The sequence below is a fragment of the Falco peregrinus genome, chromosome 5 (assembly GCF_023634155.1).
Source record: "Falco peregrinus isolate bFalPer1 chromosome 5, bFalPer1.pri, whole genome shotgun sequence".
Lineage (NCBI taxonomy): Eukaryota > Metazoa > Chordata > Aves > Falconiformes > Falconidae > Falco > Falco peregrinus.
Genome location: NC_073725.1, coordinates 26,120,738 through 26,140,373, shown reverse-complemented (window position 1 = coordinate 26,140,373; position 19,636 = coordinate 26,120,738). Strand labels below are relative to the sequence as shown.

The 19,636-nt window shown below is 40.2% G+C and overlaps 1 protein-coding gene across 13 annotated transcripts in view; it reads right to left on the bottom strand.

The window, feature by feature from the left end:
* TNS3 (tensin 3) overlaps positions 1-19,636 on the bottom strand; it is a 282,225-nt gene that overhangs the window by 109,458 nt on the left and 153,131 nt on the right. For all 13 annotated transcript variants that reach the window (XM_055807042.1, XM_055807046.1, XM_055807043.1 and 10 more), the window contains 3 exons: positions 16,995-17,036; positions 7,532-7,584; positions 6,577-6,748 (listed from right to left, as the gene is read on the bottom strand). In XM_055807042.1, the coding sequence (XP_055663017.1) occupies positions 6,577-6,748; positions 7,532-7,584; positions 16,995-17,036 (267 nt within the window). The remainder of the gene's footprint in view (positions 1-6,576; positions 6,749-7,531; positions 7,585-16,994; positions 17,037-19,636) is intronic.

The window sequence follows — 19,636 nt, the reverse complement described above, 5'->3', positions numbered from 1 at the left end:
CTGAAATGTTTGAATTTGAGTGCCTGGTGAGAAAACATTGGTCTTTTCAAACTTCACAGGGTAGATATGGCATAACTGTTTAACTACAGCTTAGCCTGTGAGATCTTGAGCTCCTCTGTCAACCCAGCAGTTGGCGATCATGCACTCAGTGCTTCACAAGGAACAGTTAAAGAGACAGACTGCTAAATGAACATAAATAAAAATAAAGCAGCCTATACAAGTATATCTGACTTCCATTAGGAAGTACTTTAAATCGGTAGCAATCAATAACAAAAAGGTGAAATATCAATGCTCAACAACTGAAGCGATGCTATTGAGGCAGATTCTCTTTCATGGCCTGGCTATTTCACATCACAATGAGTGTATAGATGTGTATAGATGACATTCACAATCATTTTAACCATCTCACTGCACTGCCAGAACGAGATAAACAGACCGTAAATACGAGAGAGAGGTCAAGAGGTCCATTATACAGTTTACTACTACCCAAGGTCAATTTAAGAACCCTTTTCTGAGGTGTATCATCATGTTTGGCAGTATTCAGCACTCTCAGCAGCAGCCTCATCAAAGGAGCCAAGACACAAACAGGCTGAAGAAACAACATCATTTTGCTTCTACAAGCTGGTGCCAGCTGCTCACTGATGTGTTACTTAAGTCGAATATGAAACCCCAACACAGCGGAAGCAGGAAGACATTATAGCATGTTTAGGAAAAAGTACACTTTCTGAACAAGAAATTCATCCAAAGGAGGAAGAAATCCCCAAATTAACAAAGTACCCAAGAAACAGGTTCTGTTTCAAGCTGCCTAAGGTTCTGGAATCACACATGACATCAAGCATAAAGGATGTACACCACTCATTAACCTCAAAACCCCAAAGAAAGCATAGAACATCTTTATATGATTAGGAACATGGTCTTTATTCCAAGATATTGTTTGCATTTTAAATAGATTACTGATGAAAAGCTAAAGAGCAATCAAAAATTCATGTGTGCGATGACTGTATTATTTGGGATCAGAAAGATATACCAACATTTCCAATTAAGACTACAGTCATCCTTCCAGAAATACCAACTGTAATTTAACAGGAATGAAACCACAAGTGTCTTATACAACTGACTCACAAAAAATTCTGTAATTTTCTATCAGTCTTAACATTTACAAAACATTTTAGTGGATAGTTGTATTTCTCAGTACAGGATTCTTAAAATCAGCGTTAAAGATATGTTAAGAGGTCAATTACCTAAAATTTTACACACACACACACAAAAAAAAGTGCTATTTGGTGAGAAGTCTTTTTTATTCATCTTTCTTCTTGTATTTGTATGTAAGATTAGTTTAAAATTCCAGTGTCCCCAGACAGAGCCCTGTTCATGACAGGTATTTGTCACTGCTGGATCACATACTGAACTCAAAGGCGCTGCTGCACCCAAGTCCCTGTCGAGCTACAGAGACCAAACTGAGATACCCCAGGAGTCCTATCAGCTCAGAATACACACCAGAAGGTACAGAAACCAACATTTCACATACAACAACAAAACAAGAGGTCACCAAAGTCTTTGAAGAGAAGCAAAGCATATACTATGAATAGATGTCACTGTGCTGGTTGTGGCTGGGACAGAGTTAATTTTCCTCGCAGCAGCTACTACGGGGCTATGTTTTGGATCTGTGCTGGGAACAGCGTTGATAACGCAGAGATGTTTTCATTACTGCTGAGGGTGCCTGCACAGAGCCGAGGGCTGTTCTGCCTCTCACCCCACCCGCAGCGAGCAGGCTGGGGGGCACAAGGGGCTGGGAGGGGCACGGCTGGGACAGCTGCCCCCAGCAGACCCATGCATAGGGTCTGTTGCATAGGACACCATGCTCAGCACAAAGCTGGGGGAAGAAGAGGGAAGGGGGGGACATTCAGAGTGACGGCGTTTGCCTTCCCAAGCCCCCGCTGGGCATGCGGGAGCCCTGCTGCCAGGAGGGGGGCTGAGCCCCTCGTGCCCATGGGAGGCGGTGGGTGAACCCCCCCTTTTGCCGTGCTGTGCGCGCGGCTCCTGCTTTACCCATTAAACTGTCTTTATCTCAACCCACGGGTTTTCCCACCTTTACTCTTCTGATTCTCTCCCCTATCCCACTGGGGGGGAGAGAGCGAGTGGCTGCGTGGGGCTTAGTTGCCAGCTGGGGTTAACCCATGACACAGGTGAAGATTAACTCCATCCTTTTTAGCCCCTTTTTGGCATATCCTAACCTACCCATTCTGGTACAAGAAAGGCACATTACCCTTTAGTTCTATGAAACTTAAAATGATTTTGCCCTAAATTTTACAACTTCATCTAATGAATAAAAATGAACTAAGATAAGCAGGGAAAAAGAAACACTTCCCCCTCATACAGAGCAGAGAAAAAACGTCCCCCTCCCCCCTTCCCATATGATTTAATATTGAACTGGGAAGTAGCTTTTACTATTAAGATAATATTAGTTCTCTCACTCTGCTGAATGTTAAGCAACACCATAGAACAAAAATAAGGAGACCTTTTAACTGGAGAAAGAGACTCTTGTGAAGGTACTAAAGGGTCTTGGATTTGGTCGGCTTCTTCGTCAGATGACCAGAAATAGAAAATCCCATACCAAAGAACAGAAACAAATAGCATGTAGCTGACAATTTTGGAAAGCAATACATGAACTGTGCTCACACAACGGAAAGTACTGACTGGGAATGATTCACCAGTCTACAGCCCATTGCATTAAGGAGAACAGGCTGGGAAAGCAGGCCAGCAAAACCCTTCTACCAGGTGACAGCAAACTCCTAGCTGAAAACAATGGTAGCCCTGTGTTGAATAAAGAGCAGGGCAAAGAGGAAGGTGGCCAAAACAAGACATAAGCTAAAATTAACAAATAGTTCCAACCAGTAAAGTGACAGCAACACACTAGTGTTACCTCATCATTTATACATGCAGGACCAAGGAAATGCACAGCAGTGATATTAATCTAACCCAGCAACAAATATGAATATGCTAAGACTGCAGTGTAACCACTGAAATATAAATATATAAATTGTAGCAGTGGCTTTGGGGGTTTGTCTCACTTTTTCAAAAGAACTGACCATGAATTTAGACAATTAACAGTATTTACTTTCAGATTCTTTACGCCTTTGACATAAATGAGTTACTGTTCATCAGCTGCTGTGTACACCCCTGTGTAGATACCTCTCTAGCTATTTTAGAATAGTTTACTCCACAAAAAACTTTATTAGCTTTTGGTCACTGTGGATAAAAATGTAGTTGGAGCACACTAATACAGCAGCAGACAGGAGTATGGTAACTTGCTCATTTATTACCACTCTAAATCAGTATCAAGAGAACTGCTTTGTCAACTGTAAGCAATAAACACTGCAATAAAACCTGTCCAAGACACCAAAAAAACCATACATATTTATCTATTTTAAACAAAAAAACATTCAGTTTTAGGAAATGAACACAAAATCAGAAGTCTACAGACAAGCTTATCATGGATTGCTTTTAGTCAAAAGCTCAAAATATCTGAATGACTGTGCATTATGCCGCTCTACAAGTGCAATGCATGGCAAAAGTTTGAGTCAAAATAGCATGACAAATACATTCCTGATGAAGCTGATCAAAACAGCAACATAATGGTGAGTTTATTTTTGCAAACTGAATTTTTCAATTGACAGCAACTGTGCCATTTACACTGCTTTTTGCTGTCTGACAGATGTTTTCACTGTTTGTATTTGGAAAGTACCAGCGTAAAACAGCACTCACTTGGAATGGAGCCTCTGAATTGTGCAACAACATATGCATTCCTTCGTAACCAAGAGACAATTTTATTAAGAAATAAAAGGACATTTCAGTCTATCCTTTAAGCCTCCTTACTTATGAAAGGTTTGGGGTTTCAAATAAACTTTTATTGCAGAAAGAATCCATCAAAGAGAATGTGCTGCACAAAAGTAAACTTATCAATGCACTACTGTGTCTCGGCCACCTTAAAAACTACTTTATTAACAGATGTATTATAGAATATTTCATATCTCTCATTTCTTTCTTTTCTCTAATCCAGTGATTCTGAGAATCCATGATTAATATCAAACAGTAATAAGCATGAAAGAGAGTGGCCTCCAGATGCTCCAGGGGAGGTTTAGATCAGACATGAGGAAACATGTCTTCACTGAAAGGGTTGTCAAGCATTGGAACAGGCTACCCAGGGAAGCTGAGTCACCGCCCCTGGAGGTATTTAAAAGACATGTAGATGTGGCACTTAGGGACACGTGTTAGTGGCAGACAGGGCAGTGTTAGGTTAACAGTTGAACTCTATGATATTAAGTGTCTTTTCCAACCTAAATTGTTCTATTTTATGATTGAAAAAGTCTTTTGCTACATTTGACATAAAAGTTTGCTTGTTGTAACAGCCAATTTCTAAAAGCTATCAGCTTTCTAAGAACAGGCTTTTACAACTCTGCATGAATGAATTTTGACATATCGTTGGATTCTTTCGGAGTAACATCATCTTTAATTTCTCAACATAACGTGACTTCCCTCTTGCTGACTAAGCCACACACATAAAACCAGAATAAACTGATGGTGGTACTACACAGGTACTACAAAAATTCATTTTTGAAGTTTTTTTGTCTGTTGGAGAAAAGTCACATTTCTTCTAGGAACCAAAGTCTTCTAGGAAACTTTTTTTTTTTAGGACAACAAAGCAGAGAAAAACTCACTGCAAGCTCTGGATAGACTTCCATCTCTCTATTAAGGACTCTAGTCTTAGACTGTCAAAGTATAATCCTCTACTGTTAGGGGAAATGTGATACTTAAAGAGTTTTTGTTCATACTCTTCATAACAAAGCCTCAAACAGGCAACAACTCAATGCTTTGGGTGCACCATTCCTCCTTCTCTGTCCTTACCATCAACTATAGTAGCAACAATTTAACATACATAAAAATCCAGAGGGAGAACAGCTAAGAAATGACAAATGCTGATTTGCAGTATACATTCTGCTAGCTGAGACCCTGACCCAATGAAAGAGTAAAACTTCTTATCAACCTCAGCAGCACTGCTCACTTGCATACTTCTCTTGGGGTGGGGGTGTGTGTCGGGGTGGCTGCTGCTGCTGCTATACACATGCCTCTTAAGCAGACCGGTCTTTGAAACACAATAAACAAATGATAGTTTAAAAATGAGCTCTCTGGATCTACAGCGTAGCTGTGGTTTGCCAGGTTATCTTACAAATTTACAGAAACTCATTTGGAGCAGATGGCATCAAACCCCCTTTTGACCAAGCCAGCCAATTTCCAAAGTACTCATTAGACTATAAATTAATAAATAGAACAAAGATAAAACAAACCCCAAAAGACCCTACAGTTCTAAACTTTGACAGAGAAACTGACTGCAATCGCACATAGAGTGACGGCACCCTAAACAAGGCTCACCATATACCAGATATTTGTAATACAAACAGGTATTCGGTGAGATTTAACTGGACTGAGACTACAAGCTTATTTCATAAATACCAAAACACTGCTGTCACATGGCAAAGGCCATGGAGAACAGGCAAATTTGAACCAGTAAAGCTTTACATACAGGTCACCTTCAAACTGTTACTGTCTTGTGCCTTACAAGATACCAGCGCCTGATAGGAGGGGAGTCAAGGGCAAGAAGAAAGCAGCATCCTGAGGACATCAGACCACATTACAAGTACTACAAGTGCAACTTGAGGACAACAGCTGCTTCATAATGCTTCTATGACACCTCAGTTTGTGAGCAAAAGATAAATGTATTTAAATCATTAGGTGGAATCTTTCCAGAAACTAAATTTCCACCTCAAGTCAAGTACATGCCCCCAAAGCCACAGATTTCCTTATAATAGTTCACACATGCTACCTAAAAAGACAATAGAAGACAAAAGCAAATAAAATATCGTCCCTGTTTTAAATTCACCTTCACAGAACAAGCTGAGACAATACATGCCACAGAGTTTAGATGCATTAGCCAGAAAAGAGCACAGGAGATTAACAGATTGCATCATCATTTAAAAAAAATTTTGCACACGGAGCTCATTATATATTTGCTTACAGTCCCTACAGAAAAATCAAACAGCAGAGAAAAAAATGCATCTAAATCAAGTTAATAAGAAAGAGCTGGACAAAACACACAAACAGCAACCCTACTTTTCATGTTGCTTCACAATATAGAGACAGCCGTGACGATGAGAGACCATCAGATACCCAGTTGAGGACCCAGATGTAGCCGCTGCTAGACAAAAGAACACACTCCACATTGTAGGGTATGTACCTTTCAAAAGCCTGCTTTGGACAATGAAAATAGTTTAATTATTCTACAGCATTTGATTACGTGCTATCACAACAGCGACTGCAGTGCCACCAGCAGAAAAGTGCTTTTAGTACTTAGTGCTTAGAACACTACTGAAAATCTTTCTCTTGCTTGCAAAGCTGTAAAGGTGGACCAAAGAGGTTTTAGATGAGTGACTTTCAGTTTGTAATGGTAATGTGGACCTACAAGTGGTCTTTCTGCAGGACAGAAAATGATGTATCACAAAACACTGATCCTACACGTACCAAGTAATTATCCCCATGTTTGGATTTGAGCATTCGAGTTACATCTTGTAGATTGTGAAGGTATGTTTCCTCAGAAGAGCTAGCAGGAAAGGATACAGCAATGATCCGCTCTGTGATGTAAGTGAGGTCAAGTTCATAGCCTTCCTCCATAATGTGATCAAAGTCTGCACTTCTGTGAAGAAATTAGATGTGGCAGTTCAGAGCATAGCAGCTGAGAACAAATATAGCATATTAATGAGAAGAAACTGCAACTTCGACTCGCAGAGTCAAACATCTGATGTTTCCAGTATTTTCATTACAATTGCAACTTATTAAATGCCTACAGAGCTCAAATTATTCAGTTCAGTACACAAATGGAGTTAGCCAAACAGGGTTGTCCACATTAAAACTATAGTGAAAAAATCTCTGCAACCAATAATATAGAAAGGCAGTAAAACTAGTGCAACAAATCTGGGAGTTAAATAAAAACCATATAGGTACTTATGTCTCCACAAATCTTTTCGGTAGAATTCTGCAAATGCTTTACAAATTGGTAGATTCATCAGTGACCTGTAAAACACTGTTGATAGATATCATCTTGATATCTGCTCTGAGTAGCACTGAAGCGAATCCAAAACCAGTCCCCAAACTGCAACAGACACCAATGTAATGCAATTAATCTCACAGGTTAGTCTCCAGATACTGACTTGCCTTTCTTTCCCAGGCTGAGAGCACAGCCAGGCACCTTACCTTATCCTCCTTAACAGAATAATCAGAGGATACAGCCATGAAGTTAAAAGCTCAGCAAAGATGCCCAGTTGCTTTCTCAGACAGGGATTGTAAAAATGGTCCTTGCACAGCAGGACATGTCTTGCAGAAGACTGAACTCACAGAAATCACAGCCACAACTAACAACACCCAAACCCACCACAGCATTATGTGACACTACTACACAAAATATAGAAGAAATACTTGCCGTGATCCTTTGTCACAACTGAAAGAGGAGTCCTTCGAAGCACTGCTGGAATTCTGGAAGAAAGCAAGCAGAGCAGCAAATCAAGTACCTTCCTTGCTGATGTCAATGATCCTGCCTTTTCTCCTCATTTATTATGTCCATACTGTGCAAAACCACACCAACAATAGGATAAGAGGACCACTGCTTTATGTTTTGACTGCAAACATTGTGGTTATAGCCAGGTTATGGCCAGCTATTAATATGGACTTACTACTACCTTTTCCAGCTCACTACTGCCAGAGAAGGACTGGTTGCCTTTTGTGCTCTCCTTAATAACTGCATTAGGATTAGGAAAACATTTATGGACTTCTGAGAAGAGGGAGCTTCAATTTCTGTATAAACCTGCAAAAGTTAAGTTCCTCTCAAGTGACTTTCTTAGGACAACATTGAAAAAATATACCAAATTTATTCCAGTATTAGAGTCCTGGGAGTTTGAACAGAAACCTGAGCTGCAATAGTTTCCCTTTATGAGACCTTCACATGTGTCCTTTGTAGCTCCATTTGTTTGGTAATAATAACAGTGCATTAAAAAGTGTCAAAATGTTCTCCCCCCGAGCCTTCGTAATAGAATTTTTCTCCCCCCATTTTAGCTGTCTCGGAATTAAGCTCCAATGTGACAGTCACCCAAGCTCTCTGAGGAGCAGAGAGAAACAGAGACATCTAGAGGGGTCAGTATTCCTTCCTTCCAGGATGATTTTTGGAAAAACAAAGCTATTACTATACTAACGTTAAATACAACTACATAAAAATATTTACTTTACATTTAGATATATCTATACAGAAAATCAGAAGTTCAATTTCATATCATGTATCATTAACTCTGTAAGAGAAGTAGTATTCAGTTGTCTTCCCGCCCTGAATTTATACCTACTACACAGAAAAATGCACAGAAAAGCTTATTTAGATGAAGGGTAAGAGCTGGAAAGCCACTAAACCCTACCTATTTTGGCTACACACACAACAAAGGTTTCCAAACCAAATAAATGGTGTTTGAATGCAAGAGGCCTTACAACTAGAACTTTCCATACAGTGATGCTGTATATCCAAATCTGGGAACAGCTAGGACACATATAAGCATGCAAGTGGCATGTTTTCTTCCAAAATTTCTGGAAATGAGTTTTTCTGGCAACTGTGAAAGCGCATCTGATGGCATAAGGTGCCCCTCCCCCTGTGGTGCTTGGTCCCAGTTCCACTAGCTCCTGTCTTAGACAACAGAAAACGAGGAAACTTAACGATGTTTTCAGCTTCTTTTTACTCAATTCTTTCTTAGGATTTTAAAGGCTGTAGGTAATACACCATGCATGCCAAAACAAGTAAATACCTAATAACTGAAATTCAAGACAAAGCTTTCAGCACGTTTTGGTTTCATAACCAGGAGGCAATTAGCAGAACATGCCTCTCTCTCTACTTCCTTAGCCCCTGTGTGTCACACAGATGTAGCCATTCCGTAGAGTACTTCCACCATTTTTTAATATGTTTTATGACTAAACCTCCCTGTAACCTGAATAATCAGTCACTTAGTGGCTTCCTCTGCTAAGAAAACACATGATGAAATCATTCTCTCTTGCCCACTGCTGTAGCATATATACTAGCATATAACCTAGTAGCACACAGCATATAAACATATGAACAACAACATAATGCAAACCACTGTCAGAAAAAAACACCTGTGAGATCTGTATTTGCTGCATGCTTGCCACGTCACCTACTGACATGCATGGTACTATAGACCATTTCCTGCTCTGTGTACAAAAAGGGATAATCCTAACAACTTCCACAATTCAACAGCTGGTGCAACTTCAAAGTTAAATTACCACTGCTGTTTGAAAAGGCATTTTATTCAAGTAGCCACCTCACCTGGTTGTCACGTTTCATTGCAAGGTCTCAAATAGCTGCAAGACTCTGCAGTTTGTCATTACAGGTACACTTTTATACAAATTCTGGACAGCTCTCAAAATCAAGAGAGCCCTACCATCTTCAGAAGATGCTTTGATTCAGACCATGAAACTTCCCATTGCCTATGTACGGTGCATCGAACAACTAAATTTTACTTAATCCGTCGTAAGGTTAAGATCACCTTGTACATTATATGTTGACTACGGTCAATGACTTGTTGGCAAATGGACTGTCAAGGACACACCTCCGTTTCTCTGCATGTTCTCCAGATCATAATCACTTCTTCCTCTCTTCCATGGCTTAATTATCTTGTATCTAGATGTATTCTTTTTTTCTTCAGTTTTCCTTTTTACTTCTTGGTTGGTTTTTTTTATCAGTTATCAATGACTACACCACTAACTTTTCTCCTCACAGTTAAAATAGTCAGCAAAATCCAACAAAGACACTATCCATGAGTTACTACAGAGGCAAAAGGGTTACTGAAAGAAGCTTCTTAAAGGTTTGAGGAAACGTTTTTTTGAGGTTTGAGGAAACATACCATTTATGCAACACACCCCTAGGATGTGTTCTCAAACACATGAATAAGCTGTTACAGCATTTCTCACAACAGGCTATCTGTAAACTGGAGCTGTATCTTATCATGCTTCTGTCTGAATTCAGGTTTAATAGTCAATTAAAACCAATCTTCAACTTCTGTAACTGCCTCTCTTTCTTATTTGTTTTTCCCCCAACATTTCTGTGCAGTATCAGGGTCATTTCACTGGTAAGAAGGGATTCTTCTGCTTCTGAACCAAACCATACACACCTACCAGCAGAATACAAGTTTCATCAGGCACTGGATTTAACAGCACAGGACAGACTATCCATAAAGGCAAATTATCTCCATCCAAGTAAAAAAACAAATCTGCTATTTTCTGCCTCCTTGCACACAGGAGGGACAATGGCAAAACATTTGGCTGATCTTCCAAGACAGCAAACGCCACCTGGCATCTCCCAGGGTGGACAATTACACAGAAAAACTTGCCAAACAAGACAGGATTTTCATTTCCTATCAATCAACAGCAGGAAAGAAGATGAAGGGGAATGAAAAATAATGGCTCAAAACAGGGTATTTAACCACAGCTGGCTAAAAATTCAGAGTTAGATGCAGCAGAACTAGCATTTGATTTGTTGCCAGTAGGACAGACCACCCTGAGATTACTCTTCATTGAGCTTCTCCCCACAATTCCTGTTCCCCTGCTTCCCCAGGACTACCTGGCAATGCAGATAGCGTAACCAGTCAGCTGAGGAAGAGTTTTGAAAACAGAAAACACCTCCCATTTACCCACTCATTCAGTTTTAAGGATTTTTTTATATCCCAAACATCAGATCAATCCCAAAACAATAACAGATAAATGTTACCCCTATGTAAAAAGTGCAAAGAGCCTTTTGGTCAGACAAACTTAGCTGCAGTTGCAGGAAAGCCAGCAGGGGGAAGCAATTGCTTCTCAAAAGACATCGGCCTCCTCTCCAGCCACAGACCGATACTAATAAGCGAATTCGTTGTATCCAAGGCACTACGTCACTGCCCTTTTCAGTGAAAACTCAAGCCGTACAACTCCTTCCTTTGACATCCTCCTTACTGCTGCTTTTACCATCTTCGGCTCCTGCATCTAGTCCACACTGCACAGCTTGCTATTCCAACTTTCTCAAAAACACAGTCCTCAGATGAGACCACCCCAGAGCCCAGCACAGCCTAGACGTGATTCAGAAGCTAAGAAACAGGCCCATATTTAATTCGACATCATTTTCACCAGGTCATAATAGTTATGAGAAGGTAAGGTTCCCAGAACAGCCTGCGGGTGATGGCAGCAGAGGAAGTGGGCGAGACAGCGATTAAAGCATAGCTTGGACAATACAGGCTTTTGAGTCCTATTTATTCACCTTCCCCTGACAGCACAGAGGGTGAACCTGCCTGTGGATTGCCTGGTCTGCCTCACACTGCAAGCTTGTGCTGCCCCAGGCAGCAGGCTGCATCTCAGACCTTTGCAATCTCCCTCCCAGCCTCTCCACAGCTTCAGAGCAAAACCATGACATGAGGTATAGTACCAGCCACCTTGCACAGTGTGGCACTGGGGTGGCATTGAGACACACCTTCTGCACTAGTCCAGAAACAGAAGGAATAAGAAATAACCTCTCTGCTAAGCCTTCATCCCTTCGCCTATGACGACAGGCTGCCTGTCGAGGAAAGAAACAGGGACAATCAAGTGAAAAATAATGCCTGTAAAAATAAATAAATAACAAAAAAATTAAATCATATTTGTAAAAAAATCTTCTATCTCAGCAAGATTATCAGCCTCAGTCTTTGCAAGAACCAACTAAAGGAACTTGGGTTCTGGCTGTCAGGCTTACATACTCCACAGGCTAAAGTCCTCTGTAGCAGAACTTCAGAGACCAGAAAGATCACAGAAGGGGACAAAGGGTGAAGGGAGATCAGCTTTGCCCCAGATAAATTTATGCTCATTTTATCAGTACACTGATTTACTATCTTTCATATGATATCTCTGGGGGAAAAAAAATATAAAAAACTTAGTATGTAAACTGCTAGTTTCCAAAGCCAAAGTAAAAATAGACATGTGGGCTACACATGGTCTTAGAAATACCAGGTGGGGTAATGACTCACCCCTTTCAAAACTAGAATCAAAGTCAGGCTAAGGAAGCCAAACAAAAAGACATTCAGTAGCCTTTCCCAAGGCCCCGTTCCTGGCACTGAACCATGATATAAAAATATAGTATCAACTTAAAAGCGATCTCAACAGAATTTAAGAGCTACTGGTTTCAAGGACTGAGTTGTTTTAAACAGCTGAGACACCTGTACATCAACTGTATGCTCCCCTGAAGAACTGCACCTCTGAAAACTCACAGCTGCAGGGTATGACATGCACTCACGCTGCTCAGCTCTTTCTCTCCTGGGCTTCTTGGGTGGGAGCATTAGCAAGTGTCAGGATCAACGAGTAGAAACTACAACTATCTGAAATGTGAATCAACGAGTAATCTGTGACTTAACAGTATCAGGACATACTCCTAAAGAACAACATCTATCTATTTGGGAATAAATATTTAATTTGTGCCTATTTTTAATGTTGATATAAGCATCAGAAAACTTGATTAGCTATCTGTCAAAATTACATGCATTTCACACAGCTTTTAATTAGCTTATGAAATTTTATTACACACAATTGTCCACCATTCAAACAGCCACAAATAAGAATATGAATAGAGAGACTGATCAGTGGGAGACCCGAATGCATTTTAACCAAATTTGTAATGGTATTTTCATTCCCCAAGCCACGGAGAGGAATCAGAAGAAATTCTCTAACCTATTCTAAGGCACAGTGTAACATTTCTATACACTCTGTGGTACTGCAGAAAAGACAGGACAATGAACTACACTGATCGTTGGACCACGCCACCACAATAACTCCCACTGACAGAGTAGCTGCTTTTAGAAGCTGCAATGAAACACATGTTTGGATATCTTGGATGAGAACCAAAATTTGCATAATCTTTTGGCCTCTGGCTTTAGAATGATTCCTAATGCGGAAAACAAAGATTCATGCCTTGTGAATACAAATGTGTCTGTTACCGTGTATCTATTCTTGCAGTAAATATTTTTCAAAAAAAATAATTTAAAAATTCTTCTTGGGAGCTGACTCTCTGCAGAAGAGATTTACCAGTATTTCTACTGCAAACAGCTATTTGTTTGGCCATACATTTTATTTTTGTTTTGTAAGAATGAACTGTTCCCATGTAGTGCAACAGCAAGAGTCCGGACAAATGTCCCCCTCACAAGTAGCGGCGTCTGCAGAAATTACAAATTCCAGCTTGCTGTCTCCCTGCCAAAAACTCCCCTGGCTCTTCACTGCTAGCAAAGCTGCTCCCACAGTTCTTCCCTACAGCACTTCAGCCAAGACAAGCCAAGCTCCCCCACACAAGTTTATGTGCGGCTTCGTACTCCAGCGCATCTTTATTAAGTCTGTGGGGCACATACGGACCTTCCAGCTACCACTCTGCCAGGGCAACGAGGAGCTAACCCAGGTGCAAAGATCACCTTCCTGCTCACTTCAATTCAGCAAAGCAGACCTGCTCACAGCTTGAAAGCTCATGGTACAGCTGGGTCTTCTAGCCATTCTTTTATCTTCTTCTAAAAAACTGGAATTTGTAACAGAGAGAAGGCACATAGCAGATTTTTGCTACAAAGAGCTCTTTAGGAGAGAATACTGGACGCATATAAAGTCCAATTCAAGTGAGAATGAATCACAATTGATGTTTTACTTCACATACAATTTTACAGATACACATATTCTCATTTGGAAAATCGTAATACTTCTGAAGCCTTAGTCCTACCATGTCTCAAGACTACAGGTTCACACCAAGCCTTGCGAGGCTAGCACCCAGCCCTCAGCTACACTTAAGTGCTGCTAAGTGTTTCTTGCACACCGAGACCAGGAGCACACCTCCCTGGGTAAACGAAGTCATGTCAACATTCGAATAACTGTGTTCCACTGCAAACCTATGGGGAAACTTACTACAGCCGTATTTAAGTATTACCATGTTAAGTGAGGAGTTTACCTCAACTGACTAAAATAATACATGTGCTCCAGCTCCAGTTGTAGCAAAGTTTCATAATTACTCCAGAGCTTTGAAACAGCTTCCTGGATGAGTACTACCCATGGGCAATGTTGTTCAGCACAACAGACACAGCAGAGTGCAAAGGTTTCTGCATTAATTTGCACCTACTATGTTATGAGCATCTGTGGAAGTCCTGCAGAGCACGACCCAGCAGCACCTAATGCAAAGCTCCTGTATGTCTGTGCTCTACCGCCTCACTCTGTAAAAAGATACAGCAATGTCCACAGCAGAAAGAAAAAACGTAGTGTCAGAGGGAAAGACTTCAGAAGTAATCTCCCAAGTTTCTCGCTGACCTAGTTAAGATGCCAAGAGATCAAAACTGAAGCAAACTTTCACCACAAATTTAGCACCCCGTTAACTAACAGAAAATTCTGTGCACGTAATTCTTGGACAGAAGGTGGCAGAATCACATCTGCCAGCCTTCAGTTGAAACAAGAAGCCTCATTTATTTCTTCTTAATATGTTAATCTTACAAATAAAGTATGATTCCAGTCCACAGGGGCATGAGAAAGGCCTCTAAAATGTAAGAAAATGCACTTCTGACTTCCCGAGAAAGAAAGTGTTATCCGTGCCTCTGAACTATCCCAAACATTAGAATTAATCTAATAAAATTTTGGATATTCAAGCCAAATTATCTTTGTTGATGTTTACATAGCTTTCCTATAAAGCAGTAAGGGCTGACATTAGAAATACTCCATTAATAGTCATGTCGCTAGGAGAAAGCAAGAAAGCTTTTCTTTACTGGACCAGATGTCATGGAGCAAGGTGCAAAGGAGAGAGAAGAGAGAAGAAATCCCAGAGCCAAAAAAAGGGTCAGGCTGGTTAAAGCAGTCTCCTTCAATTCAGTTAATAAATCAAAAGGAGAAGCGTGCCACAAATTTAGAAGGAAGAAACGGCAGGAAGACAAGAGACACACCTCCCCTCAGCACCACCCCGCCAGGATGTGTGCTGCAGTCACGGGTCACAGAACTGGAGCTGCAGACCCTCACCCGAGCAATGGCTGCGCCTAGCCCCACTGCCCGGAGACAGCACTTAAAATTCCCCCAGCCCTGCAGCTTTACACCTCCTCTTTTCCCAATGGGAATAGGTGTTCCTACCACTGTGTTTCAGTTGGAAACATTCTTCTATATCCCAGTGACCCCCCGGCCCCTCACCGACGCCACCCTTTGCACCTGGGGTATACTGGTCCATAGAAAATAACTACCAAAAGTTTCAGGAAAGTTGATAATGGTCAAATAATAACCAATGCAAAAGATACAGGACAACAGGCAGAGCTGAAAAAGCACTGCTTGCCATTAAGGCTGCAAAACAGCTGTGCATGAACCTCCGCATGTACAGCAAACACCCAAAAACATATGACCTGGGCTTGTGTAATAAGCAACCAGCACAAACAGAACCCTCTGAAGTATTCAGATACAACAAAGCTCAAACCTTCCAACAATAGAAAATGATCTGCAATTATTTGCCTCACAATGTATCTCATTATTTTGCTTCACATTTGTTACGCTAGAAGCAGCTGTCAAAATCAATTATTCACATGCAGATAACTAAGAAGTTTGCCCTTTTCTGACTTTTTTATTTTAGTTAATTTGTCCAGTTAAGGAAGAGTGAAATGAAGGGAGAAATAAACTTGTCACCAGACATTTTAGCTGATGTCAATATAAAATACACTCTAGCAACTTAGAAATAGGTATAATTTTACTGGAACAGTGTGGATAATAGCACGGATCCAACCACAGAGATGGCCTCGCTTGTACAAAAATACTTACTGACACCCCAAGTAAACAAACTATACCTGCTAATACAAATGCAACCTCTGTGATAGTCTCCTGCTTTTATGGGTAGTCAAGAATCAGAACTCTTCACACCCTGCACTGAGCAGCACCAGCAGAAGCCTGCAGCACTAAACCACCGATGACAGTGCAAAACAAATGCAACACACACAAGACCAACACTGTGAAATAGATGCTCACCTATCATGATAGAGAGCTGTTCTTGAATTGAACAGCAGGTTAGTGAAGACCACAGGCATCTTGCAAGTCCCTCCCTCTGCCCCTTTTCAGATGTTAACTTCATCTTTACAGCAGTGAATAACATACCTGCAACACAGTTGCCTACTAACAGATACTTAACTATAGGCATCTCCCATGATTTATTTAAAAATGAAAGAAACTTGACATCTCTGATAAAAGGCAACTGCAAAGAACTTCAAGAAATCTCTTCTTCACCTTACTTCTTTCACAGAAATTGTGCTGAAACTCGAAGTGTAAGTGCTATCAGCATTGAAATGTGCAATACTTCCCATTTGCAAAAATTTCTACATCACTTAGAAGACTGGGTTCTACTGCACTTCAATAAATGTATTTAATACTACTTGTACCAGTAGTACTACAGTAGCAATTCTAAAGGGTTGCAAAGGGGCATTTAATCCGTTTTGTAAACAACATGGCACAGTAACTTGAGCAAATAAAGGCTAAAAGATCAACTGCATATTGACCACACTACAAGAATATTCTTTCTGCTGAAAAAAATCATCTCTTGCATTTCTGAACTCCTCTGAATACAATCAGTCTATGAAGTTCTAAATATTTCTCTTCGCTTCTTCCCTGCTTGATTCAGAAATAAGGATCACAGAGTTCAGTTCATTGTTCCTGGATAAACTCAGGAGGGGACACACACTAATTATCCTAAACAAAGGATTAATCACACAGTATAGAAACTAAAGCACGTGCTTTGGAAACAGCTAGCAATGAATGCTTTGTGAAGATGCAATAAAAATAAGCAGCCACAAACAGGAAAATAAATCAGGCCAAGTTAAGGAAAAAAAAAAAAAAAGAAAGAAAATGGAATTACTTACAGTTCTGGTTACATGATTTTTGACAGCCTCAGAGTTATTAGCCTACAAAAGGAGAAAAGTTAACAAAAGTTACTTTTGTTTTCCAGATAGTTTAACTACATTCTAAGAAATCCCCTCCTCGTATATACACACAACAATCAAAATAAATAATTCAGATGTACATATACATTCTACAGCGTTAATAACCAAACCATCAAACAGATTCAGAAAACAAACTGCTATTACACTATCATCCTGCATATCCAGGTCTTGTAAAGCAGCATTCAGCTACTCAGGGTGCTTACTCCAAGTTACAATATACACGGGGATGTATGCTGTTAACCATCTACCATTCCCTTTTGCATTTTTTCCCCAATCTCTCATGTTACGCTTTTTCATGAAAACAGACAATTATGTGGGTATTGACAAAATGAACTGCCTAGGACTTTAAGAACTGTGTAAAATCTCTGTTCAAGGCTTTAAAACATGCTAAATTGTATGTGTGGAGGCTTAAAATAAACCCTGTAAAAGAAATGAGTCAATCCATTACTATAAAAAGCTAACATGAATAACCAGAAGCACAACCTTCTATCAGTACATGCTTTATTGATGACCACAATCAGTGTGAAATCAAGGTAAAATAATGGGAAAGAATAGTGGTGAAACTAGTGAAAATATAAAAGCCCTCAAAATGTTTGCTTAAGACTTCAACAAAGTTAAAATTTGGCATTTCACAAGAGAAGATACCCTGAATTAAGTATTTTACTATTTGGAATTATAATGGGAGAATAACAGAAATATGTCACCTTGAAAAGCACTCAAAATGAGAAAACTACGTCACACTAGAACGAAGTCAGTGCTGTAGGTTAGGAAAGACCACAACAAACTCCTGCTCCACAAGTCTGCAAAGAACCCTTTCTGCAAAGAGCAATACCTAGCATCCAACTGCATAAAACCACTGCTTCAAAAGACAATTTCAAATTCTGTGCAGAAATCAACAAGGTTTTGCTCAGAAGAAATTTAAGCTAAATTGTAGCAAGGTACATTGCTGCTGTAGGAACAGTGTTATCATTACAGCTGACAGCCCATCTGCATCTGTACCCTGCCGAATGCAAAATCATTTCACAGTCTGGAAGATCTTGCCTGCAAATTCTATAGAGAAAAAGAATCACTGAAATATACCCGCCACTGAAATATAGACACCTTTGGAACAAAACATAACAGCTGTTAAAACAGCACTCTGCAATACTTTCCAAGATTTTAGGATGAGACGTGCAAACCTTATGCAAATCAAACTTAATATTTATCTTGTACATTTAAAACAAACTAAAAGGGGCAGAAAAGTAACACATAAAAATGCACAGTGAAACATGTTTTGTCTCTTCATAATTTTCACTGGCACACTACCACATGCAGACTGACAGGTAAGAGAGTAACTCGTATTGAGCCTTACTTCTTCAGAAAGCACATTCAAAGGAGGGAAAAAATCGCAGGAAACTGCTTTCTGATTGTGGGGACCAGACCATCTTCAAATGGCACAGTCACTAATACAAAACCCCAGCTCTCCCTGTTGAATTGCTTTGCTGAGCACAGCTGGATTCTCCTGCAACTTCAACACTGTGCAGTAACTCACAACTTGGAAAGTGTTAAAAAATAACAACTTTCAAAAAAAAAAAAGCTAAAGCAGCACGTACACACACAGGAACAGTGTTTGCCCAAACCAAGAATACCAGCCTCTGCCCAAGACAGGTTATGGGCACCCCAAGACACTCACATGGCCACACAACTTCTCCACCTTGCAGACACCTGCAGTGGTACAACTGCAAACATGAGCCCAAAGCCTGCTGTGGGAAAGACACTTTGAACTAGAGATGCAGCTTTATAACTGTCAGCTTTTTTTGGTAGGTTACTGAGATTCAGATACACTCGAGTAGCACATCTCAACTCAAAACCCAGTTACAGATTCTCAGAGTGCACATTACAGTAGCAACACCTTGCTTAATTCAATGAGCACCCCCCAGATTTAATAGGGCATACATCCTGCACAAACCATAAGCCTTACAACAGGAGTTAACTGTGAGCCAATCTCACAAGAAAAGGTTTTGAGGTTGTTTTATTTTTTGTTTAATAACTTGACTCTGCTTGTCAGCTATCAAATCTCCACAGTGCTAAACATACAAACCTGTCAGTCAGAAGAACTAATATATAAACTCATGCTATTAATTCAACCCAGAAACCCTAAATTGACTGAAACTTCCAAGTTCTCAGCAGATTAAAGATGATACATAAGACAAACACCTGTATCGTTATAACCTTAGTTACTACTATTTCATGTCTTAAGATGCTCATGGCTACTTAGCAGGAATACACAAATCTGTAGACAAAAAGGCAAAATACAATTTTTTGATTCCCTTGGAGGTTGCCGCACAGAAAGACTTTGCGGGCTCCACAAACACAGCTCTTGGGAAAACATGCCACCTGTCTTGCTCTTCCCCAGAAAGTTCATGCGCAAGCTGAGCTCAGCACCTACCCTTCCAGAACAACTAAGCAGCCTGTATGTGTTACTGCATATAGAACAGAGACATAAATGAGGTTTACACCTAATGGCTGCCAGTTCAAAAGGATTTTTTCCATGTATTTCTCAGTTTAGCACTGGACTGGTG